Here is a 16,051-nt window from a genome sequence, read left to right as displayed (position 1 = left end):
AGGAAGCCTCCACTTTTCGGCAGGTTGGAGCTTTAAATTTAAAGTGACACTCGCATTCAGTGTAATGCACACAAGACTTTACACTAAATGCGAGTGCTGCTTTACATTTTTAGCTCCAAGTGTAAGCTTTTTGTGACTATAGCCCTAGATACATTTTTTTTATTTTTAAAGTCCATTATTTTTCTTAACAGTTATGTACATGCAGAGTGGCGCGCTTATCCACTAGCCTACACACCTGATCAGAGCGGCCAAAGCTTGCATTCAGATTCATCCTGGCGCCTTTCAACCAAATCAATGAGACGCATAAGCGTCTGTGCCCATAGCAAGTTATAAAATAATGTAATGATACGCACTTCAGTGTAATTGTATCCGTGTCCATCTACAATACTGTAGCTTACTGAACAGTACAGTAATAGCAAAGTAGTTTCTGTGCTACAGAGCTTTTTAATACTGTAGTCACTTCATGCATACGCGGCAGTGATCATCTGGTGGATGATCACTGGTATTGCACTCATCCGGTAATGCCACCACCACATTGTTTGAAAATGTATTGCGACGCCTTGCGCCGTGGTCCACCATGGCGGACTAGCTGTACAATCACCATAGGTAGGCTGAATGAGCAGCGCTACATCTGTACTATGCTTCTCTCTTGATTACTGCACCATTTCTCCACCACTATGGGCATGGTCCCCTCTTTAACCCCTCTCTGAAGTCAGACTAGTTGGGCCATGGAATATAAAGTTTGTTAAAAAAAAAAAAAAAAAAATGTGATATTATTCAAATTGTACATCTCAAAAGTCTATTGAAAACAATTGGCTGTTTTTGGTGGGAAGTGCGCTACAGTATAAACAAGGATTGCTGAATCTACTCTCATATGGAGTGCCCCATATTGAAAAATGTTCTATTAATAATTGCTTTTTAAAATACTGTAACACATTCACACTTCCCTTGCTAAAAATACGAACAAACTTCCTTTCAGAGTTTGTACTCACCAAAGATATTAGTTAAGCAACTAGCAGGAATTCTGGTTTATTTACTGTGAATGCCCAACTAAATAACATGACTGCTTTGGGAGATTGTCATTCTTACAAATCCATTCAAAGTTATTATACGTGTGTTTGTAATGCATAGTAGAGGCTTCTGGGCTTGTTACTTTTCATAAAATTAAAGATGACATAATAAAAGGTTGGGGCCATGTCAATTGTTCTGTGATCGTTCACATCAGGCGAACCTGACGTGGTGACCGTGCTTCTTATAATATAGAGTGCCCCTTCATATTTCCCACAGAGAAGGTTTCCTCATTTTGTCTAATAGAGTTTACAGTCATAGGGGTATTTTTAGCTCGCTGTTGGCAGTCAAATCTACCAACATCTGTGAGATGTGCACAATATCAGCTAAAAATGCGAGTCACTCACATTTGTTATTTAAATTCAAATAAAAAATGTTGTGTAAAAAAAGATTCTATTTCCTAAATAAGATCAGCATCCCTGGTCATTATGATGAATTATGTTTGCTTAGCAATTTCCAAAACCTATTTTGACAAATTCAGTTCTCACTCAAAGGGTTAACTGATGAATGTAAAAATGAATAGCAATATTCAGCTGTCAGTAAATGTGTGTGTTTATCCTGGGAAGCCCAACATCGCTTAAGATAGATTTTTAAATAGATCAACTTCGCCCAAAAATTGTCCAAAATCGACTTATAGTAAATCTACCCCTAAATTCTGAACAACTCCAGCACATTTTTGACAGAAGCTACTCAATCTCGGTGTGAGTATAGAATATAAGAGGAAACTTTTTGCATGGCTTTTGTTGATTAGATGTCTCTATTCCTTGTAGCTCAATTCCTTGTTGACAACCATCACGAGGTTTACCTCTGGCAAGGCTGGTGGCCTGTGGAGAATATCATTACTGGGTCAGCTCGGATACGATGGGACTCTGATAGAAAAAGTGCCATGGAGACTGTATTACAGTATTGCAAAGGTGAGGTCTATTAGATGTCCGTTTTGTGTTGCTGTGTGTGAAGATTGCTATAAAACCTATACTTAGCTGTAATGCAGGGAGCCAGCCAGTCATATTAGAGCAGGTCTGTACTTGATGCTCCCCATCACCAAAGCTTCTGTACACTTTTCCTTGGGTTCTGAATTCAGCAAGCTTGTGTTAAGACAAACCGACCCATCAATGAAGAATGAATTAGCTGGGGATCATAGTAGAAGGCTTTATTTTAATTATTCACAAAGAGCTTCACCCAATGGTTTTAGGTTCCTAATGCTGTTTAGTCAGTTGTACTGGTCTCTGACATGGGCAGCGGTAACCTTCATTGTGGCACAGCTACAGTTACAAGGGGGGAGGGCTGAGGCGCCCAGACATCCACAGGTAGTCTCTTGGCACAAGATCATATAGCTGGAACTCCATTGTGTAATGACTTTGTTATCATTTAGTGGGAGTTCATGTTGGGTCAGTACATTCTCAGCAGATGCCTCATGGAACTGGTTCCTGTGCTCATTCTGTTGCAGTGATTGCTGAAATTGTCTTTCATATTAATGGAGGTATCGTCCTATTACACATAGGCATGGGCAGCACACAGACAAATGAGGATGACTTACTCCCATTATATTCCTTGTAGATTAGGGAAGATGCTGTATCCACCCAGCCAGTGTCAGGTGAATCGGTATTTCCCGGTTGCCAAGTTATAATGGAAAATGGTACAGCAGCAAGTTGGCATCTCTTAAATCAGAGAAAGGCAACATATAGCTTATGAGGACATTCTGGGATTTGTAGTGCTACAGCAGCCAGAAATCCATCTGTATAAAACCATTGTTTAAGTCAAAAGTATACGATATCTCTGCAATATATTGTTTTTAGATTAAAGGTAGGCTTAGTATAGCCCCCTATCACACGGGTATTCCTCTGTAGCAGGTCCATAGTGAGTGGCTGCAGTTCAGCACTAACTGATTTAGGAAGGGATCATAATGCTGATTGAATCAGGGCCACAACTAGGGAGGGTTAGGGGGTCGCATGCCCCAGGTGCTTGAGGGGGGATGTGCATAAAGGGGGGAGATGAAGCGGAGCCAAATAACTGCCTGGTGCCATGTAGTGTCCTCCCTCTTTGTATCTCCTTTTATCATATTAGATGGAAAAAACTACAATGCTAAAGATATTTAATCATTAAAATAAAGAAACTTGCGGAAAGTCATTGTAAATGTAACGTACATATGTTTATATTGTCTGTCCGTAAAAAAAAAAAGGTAGCAAAAATAACTGATTTTTTTTATTTTTGTGTGTGTGAATATTTGGGAGAGCTTGGAGCTACCTACAGTCAGTAAATAAATCTACTGACTCTATAAGGAACAATTGGTCATCCCCATGTCTTTTTAGGGAAGAATAGTAGAAAACCTCCAAAGTCGTACCTAATTCATGCTGGGCTGGAACCTCTGACTTTTACCAACATGTTCCCAAGCTGGGAGCACCGAGAAGATATTGCACAGATCACAGAAAAGGTTAGTACTGATCCAGAGCTAACTGTTCCGCACTAGAGATAGGGCCCAGTCCGTGAGGTCCTACAAAGTGTCTGTCCGAAAAACACCTTTCCTTTCACATTGAACTAACAGCTTGGACAACCTCTATTTTTTTAGGGCATTTTTAAGTCCTGCTGGGTTTTATTATTGAGTGACCATTCTGTATTTGTACGCCAACAATACTTGTATATCTCCCTATTAGCTTGTATGGAGCAATACATTTTTTTTTTTCATGTTACATTAAATAATATTGCAATCTGATTTTAAAATAACTTTTTCCCTTTTATATAGGATGCTGAAGTCTCCAATCAGATAATCCTTGTAGAGGACGTCCTGGCCAAACTTTGTAAAAGGATCTACCCCTTAGAAGAACTCCTAGCTCGCCCCCTGCCTGAGGGAGTAGACCCCTTAAAGCTTGAAATTTACCTGTCAGACAAAGATTTTGAGGTATGTACATTTATTGACTTTACACCAGTCATTTCAGTTTGTGATGTTTTATCATAAAACATTCTAAATAAACCTAATAGTTGAAATCTCTAGTACTAGTGTATATTTATGGCTACCTGTATGTAAAGGCTGGGCTTTCCATGGCATGTGGACTTCTGTGGTTGTGAATCAAGGTGTCGACAATGCCTAGTTTGACCTCAAAGCATGTTGGACCCCCAATTAGTGTAGCGTGTCTCCTGGCATGGCTCTCTTCACTTACTATGCTTTTGGGCGCATTGCCATCCACATGATCTATGGTTGTGAACTATAAAAATAGAAGGGAAAAAAAACCTTGAAAAACTCATGTCAACTTTTTCGTGTTTCTACCATTGCAATGTCGACAACGTGGTGTCAACCTTTCATTCATATCCCATCCTCCCAGACCTGAATCCAACCACTGCACTCCAAGGGCTGGATGTATTGATCTTCAAAAAGTGATAAAATGGAGCGTGGTAAAAAAAAAAGCCAATTGGCTCCTAACTGTCATGTTACCGGCTGGGTTTAAAAAATGACAGGTAGGAGCTTATTGGCTGGTTGTTTATCACTCTCCACTTAATCACTTTTTGAAGCTCAATACATCTGGCCCTAAGTCATAACATGGTGTTTGTACAGGTCTGCTATACATAAAACCCCTACCTAAAATAAATATACTGTAGGTATTTGCTTAATGTGTCTGGAGACCTGCAGAGAGTCCTATTTGTCTCTATTGGTCTGCCATGCGTAATGACCTGGAATTGTACTGGCACATATGCATACCACCAAAAAACTTACTTCCAGCTATGCTCACCTGTGCTAAGCTTAATGGCAAATATGAAATGATTAAACAGTGGTGTATCTATAACAGGTGTAGGGTGTGCGGTGTGCACAGGGCCTCTGGGTCCAGGATGAACCACACCTTGCACCCAGCCATTTTTCTCTCCTCTCTGGAGCTCCATTGCAGAAGTGCAGCAGAAATATAACAGGAACATATTTCTGGAGGCCTGTGTATGTAATGTGCCAGAATCTACTCTCCTGTGCCCCTGGAGGCACATGCTGGACACGGGCCCCCTCCTCTCTTAATCCACACATACAGTACCAGGTAGCTTATGTTCTCCTTTCCTCTAACTGCAGCCAACAGGGAGTGTGGAAGGTCTCCAAGTCCCATTTGTCCTAAAATAAATACTCCATTTATTTATTGTGGGCTAAAATAAATAAATAAAGGTTTCAATATTGTCTAGTTATGTTGAACTGCAGGTTTCAGTGGAGTCGGTTTCTTTTTCTTTTTTTAATAAGCATGGAACAAGCACAAATACAGTGCACACAAAGGGATGGATGTGGAACACCCCAAGGCTGTGTGCCGCCCTTGGTAGTCCTACAAGTACATGTAAAATATATGCCAATATAAAAGCATCCACTTTTTTGTCAGGTTCTGAATATTTTAAATTAAAAGGATATTTGAAGTGTCTTGTCCTTTCCATAGAGCACATAATAACACATTACCATGCCTATGGAAATAGAAGTAATACGTTTGTGAGCGTTTGCTTTTGGGAGTGTGGAATTCTGATTTTGCTTTTGAAGGCAGCAGAGGTAAGAACATCTAAGCGTCACACAAGCAATCCTTGTGGACTTGGCCTAGTTGAACAGACTTTCTGAACTAGAAGATGTCTCATCTCAGCGATTGTACATTTTTAGGGTTTTACGGATGTATGTTTTGAAACTTGGAAACAATTTTTCATCTCCTATTTACAGATTGCATTATCAATGACCAGGGAGGAGTACGACACTCTGCCATCATGGAAACAAGTCAACATCAAAAAAGCAAACGGACTTTTCTGAGCGAGAAGTAGAGAACAAGACTTGCCCTTCTCCCCCCATGGACTGCTAGATCTTCTGTGAATCTGCGGATCTCTTCCAGCTGCCTCACCACTATTAAACACTACTGCGTTTTGCACTTGTGTTACTACATCTGTACGCATTAATGTACTGTTGTGTAAAGGACAGCGAAATGATGAGCTTTATTGAAACCCCACTGGAGTCTGGTTATCACGCTGCCTGTTGAATCATCATATCCCATTGTAAATGTACTAAAGAACTATCCTACAGATCAGTGTTTCTCTGAGGAACCTCGCTACTATCTACCATGCACTTAAACAAAATGCAAACATATTCCTTTGCTGCAAACATAACCGTTTTCAATAGGTTCTCTTTTGTAAATTTTTTTTTTGTTTGTTTGTTCAATCCTATAGAATGTATTTATATATAAACACCGTATTTAACTATGCAATATTATCACTGTGTAAGATTTGTGTTTTATTACACAAACCGTTAAGTACCAATGTCAATTCTGTGCGAACAGTGGATACCCTAAGGATTATCTATATACAGTATGCATTTGTGACCTAGTTTTTAGGGATTTTTGTTTGTTTTGTTCTCTCCTCCTTTTGCATTTGCTATTGTGCCCCATCAACTGCATTGCCGATCAATTTATGTGTGCGCTTGCTGCTTTCCACAGTGCCCTCCAGTGGTACGGTGTTGAAAGTTGTTAGCCGTCCTAGTTTACTATTATTGTGTTCTAGAAGGTCTACATGGTTCTCCTATAGAAAACCACTGCTAGACACTTCACGGTTTTGTTTTATTTTCTTAAGCTTTCATTTCAGACTGAAGGGGTTCATATAACGTTGTATAGTGCCTTGTTTTTTTTTTTTTTTGTGTACAGTTTATATACAGGAAAAAAATAGTCTGCATTTTGGAAGCAGTTATTAAAGCATCTGATATTTGTACTTTATAATAGAATACATCTCAGTTTCTAATACCTGATGTAAACTTTAAACATGTATTTTGTGATATAAGAACCTGAATTAAAAACAAAAAAAAATAAGCTTCACATACTGTAATAGTCTGTGTGTAAAGATTATTTATCGAAGCACCAGCATCACAGGAAATAGCTATATAACTCATAGGAAGTAGTAGTAGTACACTATGTAGACAAAAGTGATTGGACATTGACCGCAAATAGATCGTATAGTTTTTATTGATGTCGTTGTTCTTTTTGGTCCATCGTGTGCAGTGATTACGGCAGACACCCTCCTTGGCAAACTGTCTGCAGGTTCCTGGACAACAGCAAGTGGTATGTTTTGCATTCTGCATTAAGTGTCACAGTGACCAACTGTGATGCTGAAAAAGGTAGAGTTGACCTAGAACACACCTGTCACACCATTTCGTCCCAGAGGTTCCCAGTGGGGGTTATGATCTGGACTCTGAGTTGACCGGTTTATCGACTTCTGTTAAACCAGCTGAATGCCACCACCTCTATATTTTTTTTTTTTTATTGTATCTACTGTACACCCTGGCATCTCCTGGTAGTTGCGCAAACCCAAACACGTCCCTCTTCATAAACACATGTCTGCTGCAGGAGCTCACTATTTTACTTGCACAACAGTTTCCAATCGCAGTTGTCTACCTAGTATATACAGTATACCTGAAATACATCTATTGTATTGGTGAGGTAATATAAATACATTTAGGGGGGAGAGGTATCAAAGATTCTTATACCCCTTTCACACGTGTATTGATGATTTTTTACCGTTCTAAAATGGTACCAGCTGCAATGTGAAAGCTCCATTGTCAATTTACCGGTTACAGAATACCGGTATTTTGAAACGTGTTAAAAGCAGGAACCTACACGTTTCTTAGCTGTTTTCCCTGCATTCCCCCCCCCCCATTCAAGTCTAAAGCGTCGTACACACTATGCGATAAAGGCAGACGATCTGCATGATAACAATTTTGTTCACAATATTATAGTGTATGTTCAGTGTTTATGAACAAGAATGACGAATGCTACTGTGGGTCTTACCAACCCCCTTTCTAGTCTGTACACGCTGTCACATTTTGCCTATGTCATTTATGACTAGGTACATATCATTAAGTGTGTATTAAAGATACATTTTTCATAAAACAAGATGGCCTGTGGTAAAGCAAACAATCTATCTTTATCATTTAATATTGTTCAGTGTGTATGCACTATATGGTTCATTCTCTGGAAGAAAGATTAACACCATTACCTAAGTGACAACTATTGTAGTCCTCATTAAGCCTGAGATATAAACCGTAAACCAGGGGTGGCCAACCAGTAAGAGGTGAAGAGACGAAAAATATCTGTAGTCAAGCTAAAGAGCCAACAACATGCGTGCGCTGAAAAAAAGGGCGTGGTCTATTTGGACCCCTTGGGTGGGATGAGGGCACACAGCAGCAGGGACAGTGCTGGGGCAGTTAGGGTAGTGGAGGATAAAGGCAAGCAGCAGTTGGTGTGTAGGCAGGGCGAAGTTTGTATAATTGTGGGTAAATATGAGTAAGGGCAGGGAGTGGTGTGGGTAGGGAGGGGGTGCTATTTTGCTTGGAGGTGGAGGTAGACACACTGGGGTAAAGGACAGAAGGAACAGGCCAGGCAGACAGGGTGAGCTGCACAAGGTTCTAGTGACAGCCAGTACATGAAGCAGTTACAGGTTTATGGCATCAAAAGTCCCAGAATCATATGTAAAGAGTGGCAGTGCCACTGATGAGAGAGGCATCCCGTCACTCCCCTCCCAGGGTCATTTACTCACAGTGCCGCAGGTCTCTTAGCGGTGCTTTCTGTATCTCACAAGCAGCATGATGGACGCAGCATGTGGCACACAGGCGCCGAAGACAGCTCCATCCGATGCAATAGCAGAGCTGTGAGGGATGGGGGCGTGGAGGTTTCAGTGTGGGGAGCGGGTGCCTGTTCCACACCAGTGACACCCCTGTGTCCGGCGCCGTGGCTCCTCACTCGTAATGTGCGGGTGATGTCATCACGTCCCCCTGCATCCGCGCACTGCATCCCTGGGAGCGCTGAAGCCTCTGAGAGCCTCTGAGAGCCTCAGAGGCTTCAGCAGCTATTTACTATTTACATGGTGCATTGGGGCACTTTACCGCGATCTACCTGCCGGAGCTGGAGCCGCACTTTAACAGGGGGAGAGCCGCATGCGGCTCGAGAGCCGCGGGTTGGCCACCCCTGCCGTAAACTAATAGATCTGTCTATTTACATTCCGTGCAATTATTTTGTACTATGCAAAGCGACACTACAGTCAGTGGATGTGAAAGCCCACTGTAACTGAGTACATTTCTACAGTACATAAAACATGATGCTTAATGGTGGTGGAAGCCTCGGTGCACACTGGTAATTTGTGTATGTCAGGCTCCAATGCTTCCTCTAAGTACTGTACTGGGGAAAACCACTGTGAAACTCTTATTTCTGCTACAATATTATACCATTAACCAGCTTGCAGGTTGAAGAGATGGAGTTTCTATCGGACCCCGCCAGGGCTGCCCTCCATCCCCTTTCATTTTTGTGTTCGCGATTGACCCCCTGGCCAAAACTTTTAGGTCTCATCGATCAATGGCCCTTTACTGTTAGGGAACAGTCTTTTTTCACAGTTGATGTCCTGACTATAACCGACCAATCCTCTTCACTGCCACATCTTCATGAGGTACTTAATGAATATTCGGTACTTGTTTCCTAGCAGGGCGCCACCGATTTTAATTGTATGAAATCGGGTCCATCTCATGAGAAGCGACCGACCCGATTTTTTTATATTGGCCCCAATGTTAAATGCTCCCCAGACCCCATTTTTCATTGTATACCCACCCTGATGGGTAATTACTATGTGAAATGGCCCCCCATTGTTAACGCCACGATCAACGTCAACCTGAAGCGTGGCGAGCGCAGCGGTACGCGTCCTCCGACCTTTTCATACCCCCACGATCCACGTCGGCGTTGACTTGATTTTATATAGTGTGGCGAGCGTACGCGCATTACTTCAGACGTATTACACGTACCGCCGCCCCTCGTGGGCTCGCCACGCTTCGGGTTGCCGTTGATTGTGGCATTGCGTTAACAATGGGGGGGGGGGCGCATTTCACATAATTAACCATGAGTTTGGGTTTACAATTAAAAATCGGGTCTCAGAGCATTTTTACATTGGGTCCAATGTAAAAATTGGGTCCATCGCATCGCATGCCATTATAATGGCATGCGATGCGACCGATTTTTAAAGTGTACTAAAAACCTCTTTAAAGACCCAAAATCGGGTTCGGTCAGGTCCCATCGCATACCTTAATTTAAGGTATGCTATGGGACCCGACGGGCACCGTGCTAGGAAACAAGTACCGAATATTCTGTCGTTTCATACTACAAGCTCAATAGTACTAAAACGTACCCATTAATTATACTCCAGACCACCTTCTATTACATAAGGAGAAATATTCCTATTTATGCCAGGACAGAAGCCTTAAATATCTGGGGATCCATATCCCCTTGCCAGTATCGGACTTTCCTGTAATTATCCCCCCTCCTCTTCCGTTATTGACATCTGATTGAAGGGATACGGTCATTTGGTCTACAGCACGATGGTCGACAGTCATTAGGCATGGGTCTAGGTCGACATAGGGAAAGGTCGACAGTTCTAGGTCGACAGGTCGTTAGTTCGATAGGTCATTAGTTCGACAATGTGATAAGTCGTCATGGGGTTTTTCACTGTTCCTTGAGCTGACATGTGCCGACAGGCGGGATTTCATGCCCTACCATTCACTAGGGCATGGTGGGAGAATAAAATATTGTGCCGAGCACAGCGAGGCACCGTGCCCGACGCATAGCAGGCGAATGCGGTGCACTTGAAATTGTCTCCATGTCGACTGTGTTGACATTCAGGTAAAAAAAAGCAGTGAAAAACCCCATGTCGACCTTTCAATTGTCGACCTAGACATTGTCGAACTAATGACCTTTCGACCTAGAACCATGTCGACCTAATGGCTGTCTACCATCGTGCTGTAGACCAAATGAGCCCAACCCTGATTGAGTGCTACAGTCTGTTTCTTGGATGGGTCGTATTGCTGCTCTGAAAATGGTCGTCCTTCCTAAAATATTATATTTGTTCAGGACTATTCCCGTTCTTGTCCCCAATTCTCTCCCATGTAATTTTTGCTCCCTTTTTTTTCAAGTACATCTGGAAAACCCAGACTGACTAATAAAATATTGTCTTTGCCTTAATTGAATGATGGTCTAGTGATGCCTGATTTACAATCCTACCAATATGCCAGTTTACTTGCCCAGGTAGGTACACGGTTTGCAGATGACCATGCTAAACCATGGGTCCTCTGGCCTGATTGCCCCTTTCCCTTTGACTGATGTACTGTATATGGCTACAGTCAGAGGTCACAATCATCAGCGGTATTGGCCACTCGCAAAGCATGGTTAATTTTTTTTATTTCTAGATCTGATGACGCTTCTCTCCCTTCTCATTACTGGGCCTATCCCCAACTTATCCCCAATTTGAATTTTAATACATGGATAACGAAATCTGTGGTTTCTTTGAAAGAAGGCCTACTGAAGCCCTATACTCAACTCCAGGACCAATATTCCTTACCCCATAGGGGTAGCATTACAACATCCCCCTATCTCAGTGATGGCTAACCTTGACACTCCAGCTGTTGTTGAACTACACATCTCAGCATGCCCTGCATCAGTTTTACTATTTGGCCATGCTGAAACTGATGCAGGGTATTCTGGGATGTGTAGTTCAACAGCTGGAGTGTCAAAACGAAAGAGTAGTGCCTGCGCTGGCTGTTCCAAATAATTGTACCAGACGTTTCTCAAAAATTATCTAAACAATTTATTATACATATAAAACAAGTAAATACTTTAAAAATCACACTTTGCATGCGGGTACCTAGACATAAAGTCTGGGGACTGGGGTTGTTTTGTATCACTGGGATAGTGATTGTATACACTGGGTGGCTGAGATGTTAGATTCAAGGTGCTGACAAGAATTATATTACCATCCTGGTCGGTCTGGAAGGTGTTTGTTTGTCCAGACAATGGATCACAGTCCAAAATATGTCCTGTGCAGGCAGGGACTCAAAATTCTCCACTCGATGTAGTATGTCCTTTGTGGAAACTGGAAGGATTAGGGATCAAGCAGATATCCCAAAAGATGGAACTCCAGATTTCTCCAGGGAGGACGTCTAAGTGGGATGGTCTGTGTACCGTGGTTTTTGAGATGTATCTTGGACCAATAATAAGAATGGATCCCGTTAGGGAGGTAGAAAGTGTCAGTCGCCAAATCTCAGCAGCACAGGTGAGGGTATTAGGAAAGCTCAACGCGTTTCCCCGGATCTAACCTCAAGCTTCTTCAGGAGCAAGTATACAACTGTGAGCTCCAGGCTCATATTTATACCTGGGGACTAATTGCCCAGGACATGCACCTGAGTGTGATTGACAGTTTAAAACATATAAAATACTATGAGAAACGTCTGCAAATTAATATAATGTCATACTTTATTATTAGAGGAGGCAGTGTATTATGTGCAATAAGTCTTTCTACAGGAGGGAAGATATAACATATGTCTCTAAAAGACTTTTAAACTTGCGGTCATGTGACCCGGAAATGGTAAACAACATGCTGTGTTTGAATACATAACATTTAGATAATATAGGATGTGTGGCTGTGCTACAGGGCGAAACAGGATGAGGTCAGGACCCCGGCCCCACGTACCGATTGCCGGTATCGGTGACGCGATCGCCGCGGGACCCGCTACATACCTGGACGTGTCTCCGTCGTTGCCCAGCAACGCTCCCAATCACGTGCACGTCACGTGACTAGGGGCGCATTGGACGGCGCACTATGACGCGTCTTCTCCAGATCAGACCCAGGGAGTCGGGGCGTATGACGCCCTGTTCACACACAGGGAAAACTCGCGCGAACCAACTGGTCACGTGATTCCCTGTGTGAGTCTCCCGGGATCGAGAGTGGAGAGCCAGCGTCACTGTGTCGCCTAGCAACCAGCGGGGAATAGGTCTAAAAGACCACAACCACACTGTCACCTAAATACAAGTTTCTAATTTGTAGGAACATAAATACAATTTGAGAGAGTGATTAGGAGAAATATGATTATGACAAAGTGAATTGATCATTTTACAACATATACTTTATATCTTTAACGCTTTGTAGACTATTGAATAGATACAAATGTATAAGTATAAATGGATATACGGGAACAATGGGGACTGATACACATTTGATTGCAACATACATTATACTAGGACAAACCAATAATTGATATACATTTCATGATTTTCACACATATACACATAAGTATATATGCATGTGTGTTTTTACATATATTACATAAATTGTTTTATAACACAGTGTTTAGTTCTATTGATTCATTTAAACCATCCGGATGTAGCAAATTATATTTGAGAGTCCAATAGATCTCCTGTTTACATAGGATGTTAAATCTATCACCTCCTCGTGCTGTATGTGCAATATGTTCCAGACCTGTTATGGACAAACATTTAGGATCTGAATTATGGTGTGTTTTATAGTGTCGAGAGACACTGTGCTTCAAAAAACCTTTTAAAATGTTGCGGCGATGCTCCATAAATCGGGTTCTGAGTGTTCTAGTGGTTCTCCCCACATATGGGAGATTGCAACTGCAACGTAGCAGATATATTATGTAGGTTGAATCACAATTTATGAAACATCTTGGATTCTGGGGTATTTCTGGGGGTAGTACTGCGGATATAGGTTTTTTGGGGATATGTTTGCACATGATGCATTTGTTCTTTCCGCATTTGAAGAAACCTTTTGGTTTGCTAGGGAGCCACATCAAATGATTATCAGTTTTTATTTCTTTTGATGTGTTCTTTTTTAGGAAACTGGGTGCTAATATTGTTTTTAGGGTTTTGTTCTTCTTATATACAATGGAGGGTTGTTTAGGGATAATATCGGACAGAGTTTTGTCCTGATGTAGTACCCTATAATTGCGAAGTACAATATTTTTAATATCCCCTGCACAGGTATTAAACTTACTAATAAAGGCTATATCTTTTTTATTGTTTTTGTTTTCTGAATTTTCTTTATTTTTATTTGTCTTTAAGAGGTCCTCTCTATCCATTTTTAGTGCTTTGGAAAAAGCTTCTTTTAATAGTTTTTCTGGGTATTCTCTCTCCCTGAAGGAGTTTGACATGATTCCAGCTTGTTTTATAAATTGGTTCTCGTCTGTGCAGAGAGAATACCCAGAAAAACTATTAAAAGAAGCTTTTTCCAAAGCACTAAAAATGGATAGAGAGGACCTCTTAAAGACAAATAAAAATAAAGAAAATTCAGAAAACAAAAACAATAAAAAAGATATAGCCTTTATTAGTAAGTTTAATACCTGTGCAGGGGATATTAAAAATATTGTACTTCGCAATTATAGGGTACTACATCAGGACAAAATTTTGTCCGATATTATCCCTAAACAACCCTCCATTGTATATAAGAAGAACAAAACCCTAAAAACAATATTAGCACCCAGTTTCCTAAAAAAGAACACATCAAAAGAAATAAAAACTGATAATCATTTGATATGGCTCCCTAGCAAACCAAAAGGTTTCTTCAAATGCGGAAAGAACAAATGCATCATGTGCAAACATATCCCCAAAAAACCTATATCCGCAGTACTACCCCCAGAAATACCCCAGAATCCAAGATGTTTCATAAATTGTGATTCAACCTACATAATATATCTGCTACGTTGCAGTTGCAATCTCCCATATGTGGGGAGAACCACTAGAACACTCAGAACCCGATTTATGGAGCATCGCCGCAACATTTTAAAAGGTTTTTTGAAGCACAGTGTCTCTCGACACTATAAAACACACCATAATTCAGATCCTAAATGTTTGTCCATAACAGGTCTGGAACATATTGCACATACAGCACGAGGAGGTGATAGATTTAACATCCTATGTAAAGAGGAGATCTATTGGACTCTCAAATATAATTTGCTACATCCGGATGGTTTAAATGAATCAATAGAACTAAACGGATTCAGTATTGAATCCCGGCGGTCGGGATCCCGGCGTTCAGAATCCCGACGCCGGAATCCCGACAGCCGAAATGCCGACAAGGGGGGGACGTGGATCGCCCCCCCTTGCGGGCTCGCTGCGCTCGCCACGCAGCGGGCCCGGTGCCTCGCTACGCTCGGCACGCTATTTTATTCTCCCTCCAGGGGTGTCGTGGACACCCCAGGAGGGAGAAAGTGTCGGCATTTCGGCGGTCGGGATTCCGGCGTCGGGATTCTGAACGCCGGGATCCCGACCGCCGGGATCTTAACTGCATCCCGAACTAAACACTGTGTTATAAAACAATTTATGAAATATATGTAAAAACACACATGCATATATACTTATGTGTATATGTGTGAAAATCATGAAATGTATATCAATTATTGGTTTGTCCTAGTATAATGTATGTTGCAATCAAATGTGTATCAGTCCCCATTGTTCCCGTATATCCATTTATACTTATATATTTGTATCTATTCAATAGTCTACAAAGCGTTAAAGATATAAAGTATATGTTGTAAAATGATCAATTCACTTTGTCATAATCATATTTCTCTTTCCTCCACTAGGTGACACTGGAGAGTTACAGTGGGGAATAGAAGGCGACCACAGGGAGCTTGGGCACTTTAGAATAAATTAACAGTGACTAACTCCTCCCCTTCTACTTCCTCTCCTAGGCAGTTTTAGCATGTGCCTTGTGGGAGCTGGGTGCGTTCAAGGCTCACTCCTGAGCTTTATTGATTTTTTAAATATACGATGCTACAATCAGCAAGAGGACAGGCAGGTAGCTCCCTGTCCCTACCTGCTTGCGACGCGGGCGCTGTCGGCAGGTCCGGTCGCAGCTGCATGCAGCTCGCCTCCGGTACCTGGCTGCAGGATCCACTGATCCTGAGGTCCCGTCGCCGCTGCTTGCAGCGCGCCTCGAGGACCACTCAGCATGCCGCACCCGACAGCTATGGCAGGGGTAAGTATAACACTGATTCCCCGCTAGCGGGGGATTCAGTGTAAAAAGCCGCGGCAGCGCACTTTTTAAACACGGCGCCATTCCTGAGGAGCGAGAGCGCGGCATGCTGGGTACTTCCGCTTCCTCCTTCTTTGTAGGAGCGGCGGCCATTGAAGAAGCAGCGTGATCCGCGGCTCCCTCGAAGCGTCTGTGAAGTGCC

The 16,051-nt window shown here is 42.1% G+C and overlaps 1 protein-coding gene across 16 annotated transcripts in view; it reads left to right on the top strand.

The window, feature by feature from the left end:
* The window catches only part of SVIL (supervillin), a 195,523-nt gene extending 188,647 nt beyond the window's left edge, over positions 1–6,876 (top strand). For all 16 annotated transcript variants that reach the window (XM_083188888.1, XM_083188884.1, XM_083188882.1 and 13 more), the window contains 4 exons: positions 1,839–1,982; positions 3,378–3,499; positions 3,809–3,964; positions 5,732–6,876. In XM_083188888.1, the coding sequence (XP_083045014.1) occupies positions 1,839–1,982; positions 3,378–3,499; positions 3,809–3,964; positions 5,732–5,818 (509 nt within the window). In that variant the 3' untranslated portion in view covers positions 5,819–6,876. The remainder of the gene's footprint in view (positions 1–1,838; positions 1,983–3,377; positions 3,500–3,808; positions 3,965–5,731) is intronic.
* The last annotated feature ends 9,175 nt before the right edge of the window (positions 6,877–16,051 follow it).

The sequence above is a fragment of the Crinia signifera genome, chromosome 5, assembly GCF_055691185.1.
Source record: "Crinia signifera chromosome 5, ASM5569118v1, whole genome shotgun sequence".
NCBI lineage: Eukaryota > Metazoa > Chordata > Amphibia > Anura > Myobatrachidae > Crinia > Crinia signifera.
Note: the sequence above shows the minus strand (reverse complement) of the source record. Positions and strands in the feature narration are given on the sequence as shown.